Source organism: Cryptomeria japonica, chromosome 4 (genome assembly GCF_030272615.1).
Source record: "Cryptomeria japonica chromosome 4, Sugi_1.0, whole genome shotgun sequence".
In the NCBI taxonomy this organism is placed as follows: Eukaryota; Viridiplantae; Streptophyta; class Pinopsida; order Cupressales; family Cupressaceae; genus Cryptomeria; species Cryptomeria japonica.
Genome location: NC_081408.1, coordinates 449,850,531 through 449,870,260, shown reverse-complemented (window position 1 = coordinate 449,870,260; position 19,730 = coordinate 449,850,531). Strand labels below are relative to the sequence as shown.

The following is a 19,730-nucleotide window of genomic DNA, read 5'->3' as shown; positions in this document are numbered from 1 at the left end:
TGATGTCTTTGCTTTGCTTGCATACTAGTGTACTCTTGTTTTGGCAGAATTTTTCTGCTTCTTTTTTATGGTTCCTAGACCTAAACCAGGTTTATATTACTAAAAAAAAATTATAATCAAAGCCAAAGGTAAATATAATAATATATATATTTTTTTCACTATTTTCAAAATTAAAATATATGACTATCTTGATTAAAAAATTCTGCAAATAAAGATGCATTTTGTGAGTTTTTTTGTTTTTTTTTCCTTTAGCAAATATTCCAGCAACTTTGGCTGTTTTGATGTAAACAAAAGTTCAATATTTTTTAATGTAATGTGAATGGTAGCTTGTAGGTTTGTGGTTTGTTTCTAGTGTCATCTTTTCTTGTAGAGTATTGTTTAGCTTTGCTTGATTGCTGTATTCTCTAATTTGTACATTATTGTGTACCATGGTACATTAATTTTGTATGCTCACATTTTCGCCTCTCTATAAGCAATGCTTAGAATAAAAGTTCTAGATTTAGCCTTTTCAAAATTACCGTAATTGTATATGTTAATCTATTTCTTATCTTGCAATCCATTTGCAGAGACCCTTGTCTGTAAAGATTGAAGCTCAGAAATTAACAGGGAAGAAATTCACTTTGAAACTGAAAGAGTTCCATGCACGAATTTTCCAGCATGAATATGATCATCTTCAGGTTTGTAGGACTGCATTGATTCCTAGATTTACAATTCGTTTTCTGTTTGGATTGGCATTTGATATCTAAATTGTCTTAGTTCTTATTCACATGTTTGAAATTATCTATTTACATTTTGCTTCTGAATTTGATGGGGAACACTGACCTGTAATTAATAATGCTGCTCTAGTCAAATAATAGCAATTAAAGTTTCATTATGGAAGATGTATTTCTTAAGCATTGTTGAACAGCTTTCAGTTCAATGGAAAATGTGTTGTTTCATTTATTACATGGACTTAATCTATTATTTTGTTATTAAAATCATCCTTTAATGGATGATGTTTTCTAACAATTTTGTTAGTGTTCTAAGAATGCAACACGATATTTCAGACATCAACAGATAAAATTGTTTGTCTTTTGTAAAATCCCTGACCAATTTTTCCTAAATTCTTCACCCTTTCAAACTGTATGGAATAACAATATGTTACTAAATGATGGACATTCACTGCTCTGTCTAACTTCTGATTGGCAGATTCTGAGATATCGTTTTCTGAGTTTGTAATGGAATTTGCATCACATTATATTTGCATTTGAACTCATTTTCACACATATATAATTTGCAGGTATTGGCAATAAACAACTTCATATTTTTCACTGCTATGAACTGAAATAAATTGCAGAATTAAATCTGATTACAGAACTGAAATAGATTTAAGTCAGATACGTGCAGGCCTGGTTTGTATTAACTGATTGAGAACATTGAGGGACAGGTTACTTGCAATTTCACATACAAATTCTGACCGGGAAGTGCTCTCCATCTGGGTATTGCAGCAGGAGTGCTAAATTCACCAGTCCACGCCTAGAACCACCATATTTCTTCCTCACATCTGCCCAGGAATAGTTACTACAGCCTCTGCAGTGCCCACGTGCCTGAAAAAGGTGTTGCAGCCTCACATCCAACAGGGAATCTGCTCAATCAACCAAAATCCAATCGCATAGCTCAGTAAAATGCTCACAGCCAACTTAGGGTAACTTCACATCCATGCCAACCCAAATAAACACACTCAATCATCCTTCCATGCTCAGCAAAATGGCATCGAATATTCTTCACGCCTGGTAGAGAGGTATTATGCCTATCAAGAAATGGAAATCTTTACCAAAATCGCCCATAGTTGGAATAAAGGTGCCCAACTGCAAATCTCTATCATGGCATCAAAAATCGTTCACCATAATTTATTTTGATGCTAACACAATCTCCAAACATCCCTTCAATCCAGAAATTTATCTTAGCATAAGAGTTCATAAATTTCTAAATTTCCATCTTTGTAATCTGACTGAAAATCTGAATGAATCTGCCTGTACCAGCTAGGGTAGATAGTTTCACTACCAAAACCAGTCCCCTTAGGGTTTTCGTCCTAGGGTTTTTTCTCCACAAGAAGCTCTCCAAATTCAATTAGAAGAAAAATAATCCAAGCATGAAGAAATGAGCTTCAAAATCACCTTTTATATAAATGCATAGAACATTCTTGAAAACCTTTTCAAATTCTTTCTTTAAATAATTCATTAAACTGCAGTTAATAAAGTGACTTTAATATTTCACTTAAATCACTTTATGTCACTTTATCAAATGAATTTTAATGAAGTTGCCCTTAAAATGTACTTTATTGAATAACATTAAATAATTAATCTAATTTATTCCCCTATGACCTGACTTTAGCCTATGGGAATTAAATAGGTTAAGTGGTCACTTTTGATTATTCCTTGGAAATAGACATTACAATCCTCCCTTCTTGAAATTGCTTCCCCTCAAGCATTTGCAGATTAGGATGCTGCAAAATTTGTTCACCTTCCCAAGTGGCATCCTCAATGGCAAGTCTCTCCATCTAATGAGATACTCTTTGATTACTTTGCTTCTCAATCTCCTTGCTCTGACATTTAGAATCTCATTAGATATTAGAACCAATCTACCCTTCTCATCCAATATTGGGTGGAAGCTTAGGTGATGATGTGATGTATTGGCCAAGTGCCTTCTTAAGGCAAGAAACATGAAATACATTGTGAATCTTGGTATTCTTTGACAACTCTAGCTTGTAAGCTCATTCATTGATCATCAAAATAATCCTGTAAGGTCCATAGAAGTGAGGCTTCAACTTCTCAGCGCCACTCTTCTTCGAGCAAGATTGCTTGTAGGACTAAAGGTGCAAGAAAACTAAGTCACCCACCTCAAAACTTCTCTCAACTTTGTGCCTGTCTGCATATATCTTCTATTGATTCTGGGCACTCTAATGATTATTCTTAAGTGTCTTAAGGATGTCTTGACTTGCCTAAATCCAATCCTTAGCCTTGGGAGCTTTGTTGTCACCAAAAGCTAAGTCTACAAATGATGGAGCATCATATCTGTATGATGCTCTAAAAGGAGTCATCCCAATCGAGATTTGATAGGTTGTATTGTAACAATGCCTACCCAAATACAACCACCTAATCTAGGCCTTTTGCTACCCCACTACATAATTATGCTGATATCCCTCCACCCATTCGTTCCCAATCTCTATTTTATCGTTGATCTGAGGGTGGTAATTGGTACTTGAGGTCAATTCCATGCTAGCCTACTTGAATAGTGCTTGCCAAAAAGCAATGAGAAACTTGTTGTCTTGATCACTAACTATATTTTCTAGCAATCCATGTAGTCTGAACTCCTCCTTGAAGAACAACTTTGCAACCTGTAGTGCTTTATACTTTGATGAAATGGCAAAGGAATGTGCAAACTGTTAGCCGCATTATTGTACACAGGAATAAAACTAGTTAATTAAGTTGTAATTGTGTTGGTTAGTTGGCAACTGAGGGGTGGTAGTTGCGGTGCGACGGTTGGCGCTCGCACCCCTTCTGTATCTTTATATACTTCAGAATGTAACTTGCAACACACTGATTATGAATGGAATAACATCTCTTATACCTGTCTGATATCTATGGCGTACTTCTGCATTACGTGCTTTATGTTTTAAGTTATTCATCCGAGAGGGCAAACATTTGGCCCCGTTGCCTAGACGTACTCAGGAACGGAAGACGCGGATGGCGCACGGACACGATGGGCCTACCCGTTGGTGAAATAAACCCAGAGGCCGACGACGCGCGAACAAAACTTTACACAGGAGAATACACAACAACGAGAGAATTTTCAATTTTGCTCTAGGTAGCCATCTAGACTTATGTCCGACGAGAGGCAGCGAAGGCGGAAATCCCACCAAGTGTCGTGTGGACAGCACTGGAGGTTAGCCCGGCAGTAAATCGGTTGATGAAGCACCTCCCCCGGTTGCTTGCACAGGCATCGCTGGCACAACAGGCTCGCCTGGAGGAGATTGCCCAGGAAGAGCGACGCCAACAAATCCTTCAACACTACGAAGAAAACAGCCGACGAGAAACGAAACGACATGGCGCCAGGCCAGGAGGGAATTGAACCTTGAACTTTTTATATTCAAATAAAAGTGTCATTGACACGAGTTGTATTTGAGCAAATGAATTAATAAAGACGTGTTTTGGTTTTTGTATTGTGAGTTATGAAAATGTGTGACAATTAATGCCCAACCTATTGAATAAAGATAGAAATAAAAAAGCAGAAATGGATGAGTGGGAGGCCGCGCAGAGGTCCTTGATTCTGGAGCAGCAAGTAGAACGTAGACGGAGGCTGAGGCAACTTGCCGAAGGATGACCTGCCGAAGGGTGGCCCGAGGGGAACCAAGGAGGTGTCACAGAAGGTGCAAAAGCCGACGGAAATTTCCACGCGTCGCCAGAGCATCGTAGGATGCGGAGCCACGAAGAGTTTCTGGAAGAAACAAGGTTACGGCGAAATCTAGTCGAGGAGACTCAGGATCAGTTTAGAAACTTATCCCTTACACCACGGAGTGAAGATCACCAACGGGAACCAGGAGTGGGCGCGGGTGAGAGCAAAGGGGAGGGCAACCGTACGGGTGTAGGTGCCACACATGACAGGCAAAACACCGTACCTCCAGTCGCCCACGCAGGACACACCACTGGCGCCACCGAAGGAAGCAATGCAGGGCCACAACCACAGGCACAACCACCCCTAGGAAGACGACCTGGGATGGTGAGTAAACAAAAATTGCCAAAGTTCACAAGGGACGGCAAGACCCCCTACGACACTGCCGTACATGTGAAACCATTTGGTCCACCAACGGAGTGACAAACCAGGATGACTGGGTACAGCAGTTCCCAGCCACATTACGTGGAGTTGCCATAGATTGGTACTCCGATGTGGACAAGCAAAAAGTGGCCACGTGGGCCAATCTACAGAAGGAATTCACGGAGGAGTTTCGGTTGCTCCGTGATGACAATGAAATTGTAACGGAGATATACAGTACCAAACAAGGTACCAAGGAGATAGTACGGGCATACAGCAGGAGGCTGAAGGAATTGCTAGGTAAAATGGAAAGCCAACGAGCAGAAGGATTGAAGAAACGATGGTTCGTTGAAGGATTGAAATCCTCCCTACGAAAAAAGATGAAAATTGTACCCCCGACGTCATATGACGACGCCTATAATAGGGCGATGGACCTAGAGAGCGAATACAAAACATCAAAGAAGAAAGGTAATAAATATTCATCTGACGATGATGAAGACTCTGACGGGGAAAGCAGCAGCAGTGGCGAATCGAGTAAAAAGGTGCACGCCCTCCAAAAGGACATGGAACGAATGCTGAAAGAATTCAAAGCCATGAAGGGGAGTACAAGTAAGATTGAAGAAAATGATGTGTGGTGTATCGACTGTAGGAGTGATGGACACACCAAGGGGTCTTGCCCCAAGAAGGCTTTCTGCGACATTTGTCAGATTGTGGGACATTTGACAAAGGAATGTCCCTACAATATGAAAACTAGGAGCCAACAAGTTCTCTTCACGCAAGAGCAGCCGGCCGTTGGAACTTCGCAAACCACCAACAATAGTGCATCATTTGGCAGATACTGGAACAACCAGCGAGGGGGGAAGACCAATAATAATAATAGGAGCTGGATCCAATATGATGCAAAGGGATGGCCAATGATCCAGTGCCGAGCCTGCAATCAATGGGGCCACTTTGCTAGGGAATGCACCTCAGAAGAAACTCCACAAAAACTATGCAAATGGTGTGGGCCTGGAGATCACGATGATGGAACTTGCCCAAAGTCTGGAGTGAACTTGCTCAACATTGACAGGATGGAGGAACAAGTATTGGCAATCACACGGTCACAGGCGAAGAAGGCCACATACCCGGACCCTCGCACGGAGAAGCAGCGGGCGCTGGAGGCCAAGGCTGAAGTAGCGAAGGAAATGTTGGCACAAGGGAACACCCAGGAAGTGGCAAGTACTTTCCGCTCTGAGGCCGAGGAAAATATTCTGAAGCAAATGCTGCAGATTGAAGTACCTGTGAAGATGAAGGACCTCCTGGAAACGATGCCGCAATTACGTATGGCACTCCTACGTACGGTGCAAGTAACTCTGCACAGTCAGGCGACCCGGAATACGGATGTTTCCGGCGGAACACCTACAGACCCATTGGTTCTGACACTATACAGTGGCCGGTACCCGCCGGTGGTAGAAATGGGAATACTTGGCACCATTCTAACTGACACTATTGTCGACGACGGGTCCAGAGTGAATGTGCTTCCGGAAGAAACCTGGAAGCAGCTTGGCAAACCGACACTATGGCTGTCAACCTTCAACTTACTGGGAGCGGATCAACATGGTATCAAACCCCTTGGAACGCTCATGGCGCAACAAGTGACCATCGGGACACAACCATTTGTCCTCGACTTCATGGTGATTCCGCTCGCGAAGAAAGGATACGACGCCATTCTGGGCAAAGGGTGGTTGGTGGCAGCCAGAGTGAATCACAACTGGAAGCGTAACACGTTGTCAATGGAGAAAGCCGGGCGAAAATTTATTATCGACCTGAAAACACAACTTGTGAGTGAAGAACTCGTGTCAGAATCGGAATCAGACGGCGAGGGCGGAGTTGACGGAGGAAAGTATGGAAGGGAACCGAACGAGGAAGGCGTCCTGGGAATCCAAGGATGTTCCGAGGACGAGACCGTTAATGGGCTCTTCCACTGGCAAATGGAGGACTACGAGTTGCTGTATGGGTGCAACATGTTGCAGGTTGACGAGGAGCCAGACGAGAACGAATTTCCGCCAGCATACGGGGAATACACCGAAGGGGATGCCCCTGACAACGAAGTACCAGCACACAGGTTTGACATGACGAAACCAATCGATACGAAGAGTTCGTAAAACCTACAAACCTCGGCACGGAAGCAGAGCCAAGGAACATCCTGGTTGGCGACGACTGGAATCCAGTCCTGAAAGCCGCCGCGTTTAAAATATTCATGGAATACAAGGATGTATTCGCTTGGACGTATAAGGACCTCAAAGGGGTGCCCCCAGAACTGTGCATACACCAAATTTCACTCGTACCTGGGGCTGTACCTGTACGGAAGAGGCCGTACAGAATGAATAAAAACTATGCGGTGAGAGTGAATGATGAAATTGAACGTATGCTCGAAGCTGGGATTAATTTTAAAGTGCAGACCAGCGAGTGGGTGTCGCCCATAGTGATATCCCTTAAAAAGGAGGCAAACCAGATTTGAATCTGCGTGGATTTCAGATGCCTTAACGCGGTCACCATAAAAGACCCATTTCCAATACCATTTACGGATAGCATCTTGGAGGAAGTGGCCGGTCATGGAATTTATTCATTTATGGATGGATTTTCTGGGTATAACCAGATATCCATTGCTGAAGAGGACAAACTAAAAACCACCTTCATAGTGGAGGATGGCATGTACGCGTATAATTGAATGTCGTTCGGATTATGCAACGCGCCAGCGACATTTCAATGGATAATCCTTCACATATTTGAAAAGATGTCAGTAGGGAACTTCAGGGCGTTCCTTGACGACTGGTCCATCTATAGTAACCAAGATGCACATCTGGCCGCACTTGGCGAATGCATGGAGAGATGCAGGTGAACCCGCCTAGCACTCAATCCCCAAAAATGCAGATTTATGGTGCCTCAAGGGAAGCTGTTAGGACACATAGTGTGCAAGGCTGGACTCAAGACTGACCTAGACAAGATTCGGGTGATAGTGGAAATAGAGGCACCGACAGATGCCACGGGAGTCAAATCCTTCCTAGGACACATAGGGTATTATAGGCGATTTATCAAAAATTTTGCTCGAGTATCCTGCCCTCTGGACAAGCTGACAAGGAAAGGTGAACGGTACACATGGGGGACGGCTTAGGAGGAGGCCTTCCAAGAACTGAAGTCACGATTGGTGGGTGCGCCAATCCTAACATATCCTGACTGGGACAAAGAGTTCCACGTACACGTTGACGCATCCAATTTTGCCATAGGGGCCACACTGGCGCAGGTTTGCGATCACGGGCTAGATCACCCGGTCTACTTTGCAAGCAGACTCCTGTCGAAGGTAGAGAAAAATTATAGCACCACAGAAAGGGAAGCCCTCGGGATGGTGTACTCCGTCCAGAAATTTTGACATTACTTGCTGGCCACCCCGTTCACATTTTATGTGGACCACCAGGCGTTAATGTACCTGGTAGACAAGCCAATTATCCAAGGACGAATCAGCCGATGGCTGCTATTGCTGTAGGAATTTACATTCAACATTATCGTAAGACCCGAGAAGAGCCATTTGATAGCTGACCAGTTGTCGAGAATCCAGTCAGGAGAACCAGACGAAGGAGTGAATGAAGATTTTCCAGACGCTCACTTATTTCGCATCGTGGTCCTCCCTGCCTGGTACACAAGCATGGGGGGATACTTGTCGACATCACGGTTTCCGAGGGAGATGCCACCAGGAGAAAGAAGGAAACTGGTATTGAGGAGTAGGACATTCCAACTCATTAATGGCCTCTTGTATAAAATGGGACCCGCCCAGATCCTACGGCGATGCGTCCTAGAAGAGGAAATTCAGGGCATCCTAAGGGAAGCTCATGAAGGGCCCGCAGGTGGACACATGGGGCCTGACACCACGGCTAGGAAAGTTCTATTGGCAGGACTGTGGTGGCCGACACTATACAATGACGCCAGAGAGTGGGTGACGAGCTGTGACACATGCCAACGGGTCGGACGACCATTGAAGAGGGATTTTATGTCCCTCAACCCATCGAATGCCCAGGAACTGTTTGAGAGATGGGGATTGGATTTCATCGAACCATTAAAACCAAGTAGAGCCCGACGGTGCAGATACATTATAGTGGCAACATAATACTTGACCAAGTGGGTTGAGGCACGGGCCTTGCCGGACAACTCGGCGGTCAATACAGCAAAATTCATCTATGAACACATCATTACGCGGTATGGGATTCCAATCCAACTGACGAGTGACAGAGGAGGAAATTTTGTAAATCATATAATCCGATTGCTAACAACGGAGTTCAAAATCTTCCACTCCTTGTCAAGCCCCTACTATTTGCGGGCGAACAGGCAGGCTGAGGCGACCAATAAAATAATTGTGTCGGTGATTTATAAGTCTTGTGGAGTGGAGAAGGATGTCTGGGAGGAGCGCCTACCGTCAGTACTTTGGGCATACCAAACAACTTACAAGGTAACTACTGGACAGACTCCCTTCCAGCTAATGTATGGACAAGAAGCCGTGGTGCCAGTTGAATTCATGGTGCCGAGTCTCCGAATCGCCATTGATAATCGACTTGGCGACATGGAAAGCCTGAGAGAGAGACTGCACGCTTTGAACAAATTGGATGAACGAAGGATGATGGCTCAGTGGGCGACAGAGACAGCCCAGCAAAGACGGAAGGTTTGGCACGACAAGCACCTTTGGCGAATGAAGTTTACTCCTGGGCAGTTGGTGTTGAAATTCAATGGAAGGAATGAAATCAAACCTGGGAAATTCAAAGTGCGATGGCTAGGGCCTTTCAAGGTACGCGAGGTCAATACCAATAGGGCGATTAAGTTGTGGACGCTGGACGGGAAGGAGGTGCTAGACGCTGTCAATGGATCGAAATTAAAAGTTTACCATGAACGGAGGGAGCCTGAACCCTCCAGTCAGGATGCTTGATAGACTAAATCCAAATAAACAAAAAAAAACAAAAAAACGTACGACTGTACGAAGAAAAAAAAACCCATACGACGACCGTACGGAGCAAAACAAAAAATAAAAAAAGAAAAAGAAAAGTGGGACCACCGACGGTGGAACCACCGTGCGGTGGTCACACCGACGGTGGGGCCACCGTGCGGTCGTCACCGCACACCGGACACCGCACAAATAAAACCCCCGCGCAAACAAAAGAAAGAAACAAAAAGAGAGACGAAGCCCGCACAGCCCCGCATACGCCCGCACTAAAACAAAAGCCGCGCAACATTAAAACGCAAACAAGAAATAAATAGAAAGGACACGCCACACCAACACAAGTCCACAGCAGCCGCACAAGAGGAAAAAACAGGCCCACGCACACAGCCCAACCCAACACCGCACAAGGGAGCACCGTACGGTAACACCATACGTGCAATCCGGGGAAGGTTATTTGAAAAGCGGTAGACGGGTTTTGGTTATTTAAAAGGTTATAAAAGCAGAATTGAAGAAGTAATCTGGGACTAATGGACATAAACAGGAACAAGGCAGATTGGCGAAAATGGTTGCAGCTGTTAGAAGACAAGTTGCAGGGAGGGCAAAAAGAAATGAGTGCAGACACAGGCAAACGGATTTTGCCATCTGGGGTGCGTATTGCAGGTAGCCTCGGTATGAGCACCAGTCAAAAAAGCAAGAAGCATCGTCCCAAACCCTTGGCGACAAAGGACAAAGATGAAATAACGGCAGATAATATTATGTTCGAAGGTCTGAATGGAATAGATTGTCGGAACTGGTGGGCGAAGACACCTCAGGATGATCTGATAAAGAAAAGCTTTCGCCAGGCACAGGTACACTGGGTCGTCCAGATGCCAGTTTTTTCTATAAAGGACTTTGAGGTGGTTTTGCGTGCCATGATTGGCAGCTATGACAGACATCGCCACCAGTCGGTATTTGATTATCAACACCAGAGGATAACAGTGTCATTCACGGCAGGCGAGTTCACTAGGGTATTTGGCATACCGGGGGTGAAAGGGAAAAAAATACACTTCACAAAAAATATCTCCAGAAAATCGTGCCACACTGCTGCAGTTGATGTTGCGTGATAACCTTACCCAGGGAGAAAAAGATAGCCTCGAGTGCAGGCAAGAGTCGGGGGGTGAAGAAACAATTTTTCGCCAAGGGAGTATGGCGATGCCTGTTGTCAGTGGTGAAGAGTCGCCTCACAGGTGCCAGCCGCGCGTCGGACATAGTCATTGCACAGATAGTGTTGATGAACAGGCTGCACAATGGAGTGGTATACGACTGGGCGTCACTATTGGCGGATAGGATGGACGAGTTCATGACGCTGCAATACAAAAAGTTCTACATGCCGCATCACGCCATTGGATTATTCCTCGACGCAGTCTGCACGCAGATCACCCCGGGCTCACAGCCATTGGAGCCGTAGGGGCGTGTTGCACCAGACCAGCCGCCCATATTCTATTGGTCACACTTGGACGTCTTGGCACATGGCACAGAGGCACGTTTGGGCACAAAAAGAAAGAAGGCCGCCATGTCTAATATGGAGTCCGACACAGAAGAGTCCGAGGCTGAGGATGTAGAAAGTGGCAGGGAGGAATCCGCAGACACCTCCCAGGTAAGTGGAGGGAGCTTCCGACTGGCAGGGAGAAGAGGCGACCAGTTGCCTGAAGAGGGGGTAGTGGAGTCGGCAGGTATAGCAGGGTCCACTTTAGCATCACAGGTGCAGGTCCACTTTACATCGGCCCGCTTACCGGAGAGTTGTCAGTTGGTGGTGCCGCGGTCCTTCGGCACAGTGAGTGTAGTCACCACGGTACCAGTTCCTAGCTTCGGGCAGCCTCGGGTGATGATAGCCATGACACCACCACGGGTGGAGACCTTGGCGAGTGCAGAGGCTTCCATGGTGCACGATGTGCCGGATGTGACAGGACAGGATGTGCCAGGGTTGCCCGGATGTATGTAGGAGGCAATGACGGCAGCAGGCACTCTTCATGATGACCTCACTAACTGGTTGAGCCGTTAGCATATGGCGCCCGTGGCACCGACGGGAGAGGCCACTCTATCTCCAGGGTGGACTATGTATTCCTTGGATGTCATTGATCTCGAGGAAGGGAGTTCCCCGAGCAGTAGGGCGGTTCAGAGGGTTGCCTCACCCCCTGCGGTGGTAGTAACCAGTCCGTACAGAGAAGAGGGGGTGCCTGTGGGGAGTTAGCAGGGTGCAGAGTTGGAGCAGTTCATTACCGAGATGACTCTGGGAGCACAGCGGCTGGTGTCATCTGCCACACTCTAGGCCGATGCGACCATGGTTGAGCGAATGGAAGGGTTGTTGACCTTTGCCCGCACTGGATGCCGAGCTGAGTTTGAGAGGTGTTTTGAGTGTGCCGGGTGGCCTGACATGGAGAGCCTGGCGATGCTGGAGGCTTGGCGCCTCACTGAGGGGGTTGGCGAGACCCGGATGCAGTCGTTGGTGCGAGAGGTAGAGTAGGCCTTCCGTGAAGGTTATCTGGAGCTTTGGAGGTCACAACAGACGGCAACCACAGTTGAGGCTTTGAGGGTGGCAACAGTAACAGCTTGGGAGGAGTTGACTACCAGGTTTCGAGAGCTAGAGGCTACCATGGCACAAAACCAGACAGCAATGGACACTTTAGTAGCGGAGAAGTCTGCCTTGCTGATACAGTTGGAAGAGGAGAGGGTATCGAGGGAGCTGTTGGAGACTCGGTTGGTCAGTGCACTGGAAAGTGTGGACAAGAAGGATAAGGAGGTGCTCGAGGCAGCCTATATGGTAAAGACTGCTATGGAGCGACAGATGGTCGCGGAACGGGATCTAAAGAGGACGGAGCAGGTGTATGAGCTCCGTGGGCGCTTGGCGTCCATTGCTACACCACCACCGGCGCCTTCTTCATCAGGGACGCCTTCTGCACTTCCTTAGTTTTTTAATTCTGGGTTTTGCGAGTTCCATGAATTCTCCATTTTGTTGTAAGTCACTTGGAGACGACTTTTCTTTTTGGGGGGGATGATGTTAGCCGCATTATTGTACACGGGAATAAAACTAGTTAATTAAGTTGTAATTGTGTTGGCTAGTTGGCAACCGAGGGATGGTAGTTGCGGTGCAACGGTTGGCGCTTGCACCCCCTCGGTATCTTTATATACTTCAGAATGTAACTTGCAACACACTGATTATGAATGGAATAACATCTCTTATACCTGTCTGATATCTATAGCGTACTTCTGCATTACGTGCTTTATGTTTTAAGTTATTCACCCGAGAGGGCAAACACAAACTTGGTCAACCTACCACAAATATGCAATCTTTGCTATGCATCTTCAATAGATCTGTAATGATATCCATAGATATACTTTCCCACTTCTGCTCTGGTATCAACAATGACTGTTACAAACCTATTGAGAAAGTGTGTCTTGACTTGTTCTGCTGACAAGTCATGTACTCATGAACATGTCACAAGGCATCATCCTTGAGGCCCTTCCAAAAGAACCTCTCTCTAACTTGCTTGTAAGCCTTAGAGTATCCTAGATGTCTTGCCAGCTGTGTATCATGAATCACTCTTAATATCTTCTCCTTTAGCTTCGATGCAGGAACCAAGTAAATCCTGTCTTTTCAATAGATAATATCATCTACCACCCTATACCTATCATCTTAAATTTTGTCATCCATAATCTCGCATGCCAATGTGTTTCTGGAGTACTCAACCAAGAGACAAGCCTTTCAATTAGTTGAAATCTTAACCAAGGAGCAAATAGCAGGTTTCATGGATAGTGCATCTGTCACTATGTTCTTCCCCTTTACATACTCTATATCAAAGTCATAGGCTTAGATTTCGCTCACCCATTTCTTCTCCCTCATTCAAATCTTTTTGCTCCAAGAATTATTTTAAGTTGTGATCTTTTCTAACAACTTTCCCACCTACCAAATATTTTTTGAATTCTGCCATTGCATGCATGATGGCAAGCATTTCTTTTTCATAGATGGATTATAACTGCTCATTATCATGGAGCTTTCTGCTCTCATAGGAAATGGGGTGCCTATTCTACATAAGTATTGCTCTGATTCCTTCATTTGAAGTATCGCATTCCAAAACAAATGAATGAGAGATATCAGGCAATGTTAGAATAGGACAAGTACTCATCACCTGCATAAGCTTGTCGAAGGTGCATTGTGTATCATTTGACCATCTGAAAGCTCATTTCTTTATAAGATTTGTGTAATATACACCCTTATTTTTTGAAGTTTTTGTTTTGATGCTCAATGTTTGCCTATTCTATTAATATGGTTGCAATTCTACTTATTGACGGGAAATGGCAGAATAGACAGGTTTCTTCCTCTATTGCACTTCCTTTAGGATCTCCTCATTTGAGCATTTTGAATAAGTTAGAGATAGGCAGATTTTCAACTTTTAAATGCTGCATTTTTGTTATTCTCTTGCTCATCTGGAGACTTCCGTGGCTTGTTATTATCTCGCCTTTTTCAAAGAGAGTCAAAGCTTGTTCCACCCATTCTCAGTAATAACTTGACATTTACATACTTTTCTAATTTTGTTCACTGTATATGATTCCAACTGGAGGCCAATTGAATATCTTGTTTAACTTTATATGTTCATAATTTTGGTCAGTAGGTTAAAATTCATGCAATAGCTTTATCAAAACGTAATTTTTCACTGCTACAATTACTCATAACCATAGCCATCTAGATATTAGCCAGAAATCATAGACTCTGTTTATTGATAGATTTCTTTTTGCAGGGAGTTCTCTTTTTTGAGAGGATGCGGCCAGAAATTCTTGAAACTATCCAGCCAGACTTGCAGGTATATGTAAAAGATGAACTTTTTTACCTGACAAAGAATTCAGTCTCAAATCCCTTTCTCCTTTATTGTTTATTAGGGAGTTTACAAAGGTAATATTTAAAAGATCTATTTTCTTTCACTTCACGATTTCAAATATTTGTTGAACAAAAATACTTTCCATGTTCAAAACAATGTATTTACTCAGTCAGCCTTAAGCTAAGCCATATATAGATTACCAGTTCAAGAGTTAAGGTGGGAATAGGAAAAAAGAACCATTCCTCAAAAAAAGTCAGGATTGTTAGCAACTTAGAACAAAGACTAAATTTTTTCCCTGTTATTATTTTTTCTGCAGGCCTTAGAACTGAAATATGAGAGGAAAACTGGTAAGCCTGCTCCTGAAAAGATTAAAGCTAACTAAAATTATTGGTGACTAGGTGTCTGTCATCTGTGACATTTGAAGATTTCTCCAAAACAAAAGATTCAAGGGCAGTCAATGTAGGAATTTGTGCAGTAAAAATTACAACCATCTTATGTTGACCCAATAGTGGGGTACTTTATGTTCAAAGCTCTTGCTTATTTGGAGCCATGTCAAACAACAATTTTTTTAACAAGATTGTGAAAAAGAAATTCAATCATAACTTGTACCCTAAGTCATATCTGTTTCGTGAATCTATTTATCATTCCATTATTTCTTTTTGGTGAAACTGTGTCATGACATGATTTGATTTACTATTGTTTTATGTGATTTGATGTGTTGGGCATTTATAACTCGAATACTAGATTTGAAAGTTGTCGGATTATTACATCTTTTAGTTTAGATTTTAGTATAGATTCGAATAACAATAAAATCATTTAACATTTAGATGTTAATTTATAGCATAGTTAATTTATTTAGTAAATAAATGAATCTCTAGTTGGGAAGTTACATTCCCGTAGGTTAGTTGGTTCATGAAAAAATAAGGTTTTAAAAAGCCATTGCAATGTAATGTCCAAATATAGTTGTGTCATCCCGAATAAATCAATATCATATATAATGTTCTGATATTATTGTGTAACAATGGTGTGATGTGGTTTGGTTTTGTTTTGCTCTACCATTATGAATATAGTATCAGTCAATCAATTTGTCCGATCCCTGTGCAATTCATGTGAGACTGCATGTATGAAGGTACTATCTAGAAGGAGAAGCCATTTCTGTAGGGTGGAATAAATGTGTAGCATATGTGTGGGTCATATGCTGATCATTAACGCTATATAGGCTCTTCACAGACTCGAAAAACTCCAACCGCATGGACTTCCATTTGGCATCCAAACTAGAGAGAAAAAGGACACAAAGGGCATTTTTCAATTGTAGGTGTTTTGGATGTGTGGAAAATTCGCTATAAAAATTGAAATGCCTTCTGTTTGTATCTAAATCCATCCTCAAACTATAAATTTGCAGGTTTGAGTCTTCATTCAGGTAATCACTCTAAATTCAAAATTTAGATGTATAGGCACTGAATAATCCATTGAGTCCTAAGTTGGGTCCCATATTTTATTTGTTTTAGTAGTTCATGAGCATTGATTATGTAATGCTACACGTGAAGTGTTGACAGGTCATATTCTCTCTTGAGCAAAATCCCATGTATGCTAAGATTGCGAAATATCATACAAGTGATTCAAGGGTTCCTACTTTGAACATACGACTTTGTGATAGATATGAGCTCATTTGGCTTGATGTTTGTTGGTAATCCAAGGGGGACCTTACTTAAAGTGGAACAATCCTTTTAGAAGACTTGAACAAATTTGGATTTCAAGGAAATACGACGAAGGTTTTAACAATGGTAAGTATTTTTGGAGTGTTTTCTCAATGAAATATGCCGAAACTAAATGAGTGAAGGGTTTTGAGAAGTTCTAATCTAAATCTAAAGAACTCAAAAGACAGCAAAGGCTTAGGTGAAATCGACCATGCTTTATTTCGCCAATGCTAGACAATTACACAAAGGGAGGTGCAATCTTCAAGGGTTGTGTTGGGGATTTTCATACCATCAATACACACCATCGAGGAACAATACTCATTCGATGATCGAAGTTAAACATACACATTTAAAAGGGCTCAATACACCCTTACACTATTTTGATGTGTGTTTTATGCACTATGCAACACATAATAAAATACTAAGTATTCTATCCTCTCTTGAACAAAATACTCCCAAATGCTAAATTGTGTGATCAAATGGGATGACTTAAAGGTTCCGAATGTCAAGTCTTGATGTGCTCTTGGACAGACTCAGTGTGTTTGATGTGATTTTGTTTGAATCACAAGGTGGACTTACGTTGAATCTTGAATGCTTGAATGTCGTCGAAACATGAAAATTTACTCGTTTTTAAAAAAAATAAGAAAAGGATAAAGGGTTGAGAGAGCTAATATAATCCTAGGAATGTACGAGCAATGGACAATCTTCAATGAAACTCAACTAGACTTTGTTTTGCCATGCAAAGCAACAACTTCACAAAGTTTAGTGCATCTCCTAAGGTAAGCGTACGATGTTCAAATCACTACTACAAGCATGGATACCATTAAGATGAAGCATATCAAAAAAGAAATAACAATTGAAGTTAAGCTTGGCTAAGGTAGATCCAGTTGACTACGTAAGACACTTTACAATCAGCAAGGTGTTAGTAGTATGGATGCACGAATTTCACCATTGATTATGCACAAAGTTCTTCCATTCATCTAAACAACATGGAAATTAAATGAGTAGAGACCATGCAAATGTTGAATCAACACATAAAGTTCACCATATCTTCAATGAAATTAATATGTTGCTTACAACAAAGTCTTGGCAACAATCTCCTTTCCTCCTACTCTACCCTAGCTACTATCTAACTATTGACTATTAGCTATTCACTATTGTTGAACTATTAACTATCCACTATTAACTTTTACAAATGAAGAAGTGGAGCCTTATACAGTGCTTTCATTATAATGAGTGGCTCAGATTGATTCACAATCAATGGCCAAGATCAAAAGATAGAAATCCTAATTAGGGCTTGTTACACCCATTACAAAGCATTTAATGATGACCAATGATAAAATTACATTTAGTGGGACACATGTCCTTTATTGAAAATTTGACCAATAGATGATAAGGGTAGGTGCATCAAGTCTTGTGTCCACATGTGGTAGTTATCTGTCACGTCGGATGAGTTAGGTGCATTGAACTTGGACGCCTCAACTTAGAATGATGTGATTGGATAAGTGATGATTGTGCGCCACCTTGTTAACTCATTGCAACTCATCACGAGTTGTAAATGAATGAGGCATATCTCTTGATACTAACATTATCCAAGTGCCTACAATGAAGAATGAGATGATGGTGGGAGATATTCCTAGATTGCATCATCTTCGTGACTTGATCACCTTCGCCCTGGAGCTTCCACCTCTGATTACTCTTGCTATACTGGCAATGATTCTTGGATTTCTAAAGGAAATTCTAGATTGTGAAAATTTTCTCTTTTTAGCATGTGTATTTTCATGCTGAATCTTGTCAACCTTGTGCTTTATCTCTTTTAGGTGGTGAGATCTCTCTCTTCATGAAGCAAGATGACATCCTCACGTTGCATATACCTCCTTAGCTTGAAGTGTAATGTTGAAATAGTGAAGTATATGTGTTGACTTCTTTTGATGCTACACCTTACACTTGATTTACAATGTCTTTCCTTGATGATGGGAGTTATCCTTATCAGTTGTCTCATATGAGCCTGAGGCTTAGAGTGTTGCAATGGCTTAGACTTTCCTCCATATGCTGAAGTCTCAAACGATGTGATCTTGATGTTGTATGTGAGGTGATGAGCCTTCATTCTGGAGCTAATCCTCATCACTTGTTGCTAAGTTTTTTCATAGCTTGAATGTCTCCTCCTGTAACCTTCATAGCCTGAAAAGAAAACAAACCTTGATCAAGATATAGAAGAGAACAACTTCATTCTTTAAATTTGTAAATGATTTCCCTTTGTTTGATCTTTGATTTTCATCTTTGAAGTCTAATTCTGATTTTGCAAGTCTGATTTTCATTGTTTTTGGGTCTGAGATATGCTTGGTTTGCATTGGTTTTAGGTCGAAGACCTGCTACCACTCATGGATTTGGGAAGTAACTTGTTTGGAAGTTCGGGCTTTTCAACACCCATTGACAATCAACATGAGCAGGTTGGACTTTTGGGGTGGCAAAGGAAGTTCGTGGATTTCATGGGGCAAAGGAAGTGAGATCAAATGTTCAATTTTGCTCCTTCAATTGCCATGTTTTAAGCCAATTCATGATTGTTCATGCCTTAACCAATCTCCCTTTTAAGCATTCCATTCTCCTTTAACAACTCTCCCCATTCTAGTTTAGCACTTCATCTTTGATTTTGCAGGTAAAGGATGATGATCAAATGGAATGGTCATCATGAATTATTCATTTCTAAGGTATTGAAAAGCCATATTGACTCAATTCCGTCCAAACGGAGTGAAATGGCCGGATCACTTCTTGGCCACCTAAGAAACTACTCTTCCTCAATTAAAAGGGTAATAGATAAAGACACTACAACTGACTCGGAAAACAAAGAAACAGTGGGGGGCCCCATTTGCAATGGGTTGATGTGTGAAAACGTCACAACATCTAGTGCCACCTTGAATAAATGTTCCTGAACATTTCAAAGATAAAGACCCAATCCATACTTAGAACCTTTGAAAAATTCAACCCAACCTATCAAGAGACTAGAAAGCATACTCAAGGTGGAAGAATAATCCTGAACTAGATCAAGATACTTAGTCTTTGATTACCCAAGTGTGTGCAAATGTATTCATTTCCACTCACAAGAACGTTGCAATTCTTAGAATTAATTTGAATAGCTACATAGTTTGTCTTAACTTCATAAGCATCCTGGATAGAGCCTCGCTACCATCGAGCGTTTATAGCCCCGACAAGTTTATCGCTATAATCTCACGAGTATTGCTCCATTGCTAGATGGGTGTCCATAGCCTCGATGGATTCTCGCATATTCCCAAAGACAAATACTTTGATATTACAATTTCATTCATTTCTTCTTTTCTCTTCCTTTCCTTGTGATTTTTCTTTTCTTTCTCATTTTTCTCTTTCTTTTGATACTGTTTTCTTTTCACATATTTTCCACACTTTGGCTCG

The 19,730-nt window shown here is 42.4% G+C and overlaps 1 protein-coding gene across 4 annotated transcripts in view; it reads left to right on the top strand.

Moving 5' to 3' along the window:
* Positions 1 to 19,730, top strand: part of LOC131033740 (peptide deformylase 1B, chloroplastic/mitochondrial) — a 228,012-nt gene that overhangs the window by 159,118 nt on the left and 49,164 nt on the right. For 2 of the 4 annotated variants that reach the window (XM_057965017.2, XM_057965014.2), the window contains 3 exons: positions 567 to 677; positions 14,530 to 14,592; positions 14,924 to 15,275. In XM_057965017.2, coding sequence (XP_057821000.2) covers positions 567 to 677; positions 14,530 to 14,592; positions 14,924 to 14,989 — 240 coding nt within the window. In that variant the 3' untranslated portion in view covers positions 14,990 to 15,275. Of the gene's footprint in view, positions 1 to 566; positions 678 to 14,529; positions 14,593 to 14,923; positions 15,276 to 19,730 lie in introns of those variants that run through there. The other 2 variants (XM_057965016.2, XM_057965015.2) reach the window with 2 other exon arrangements.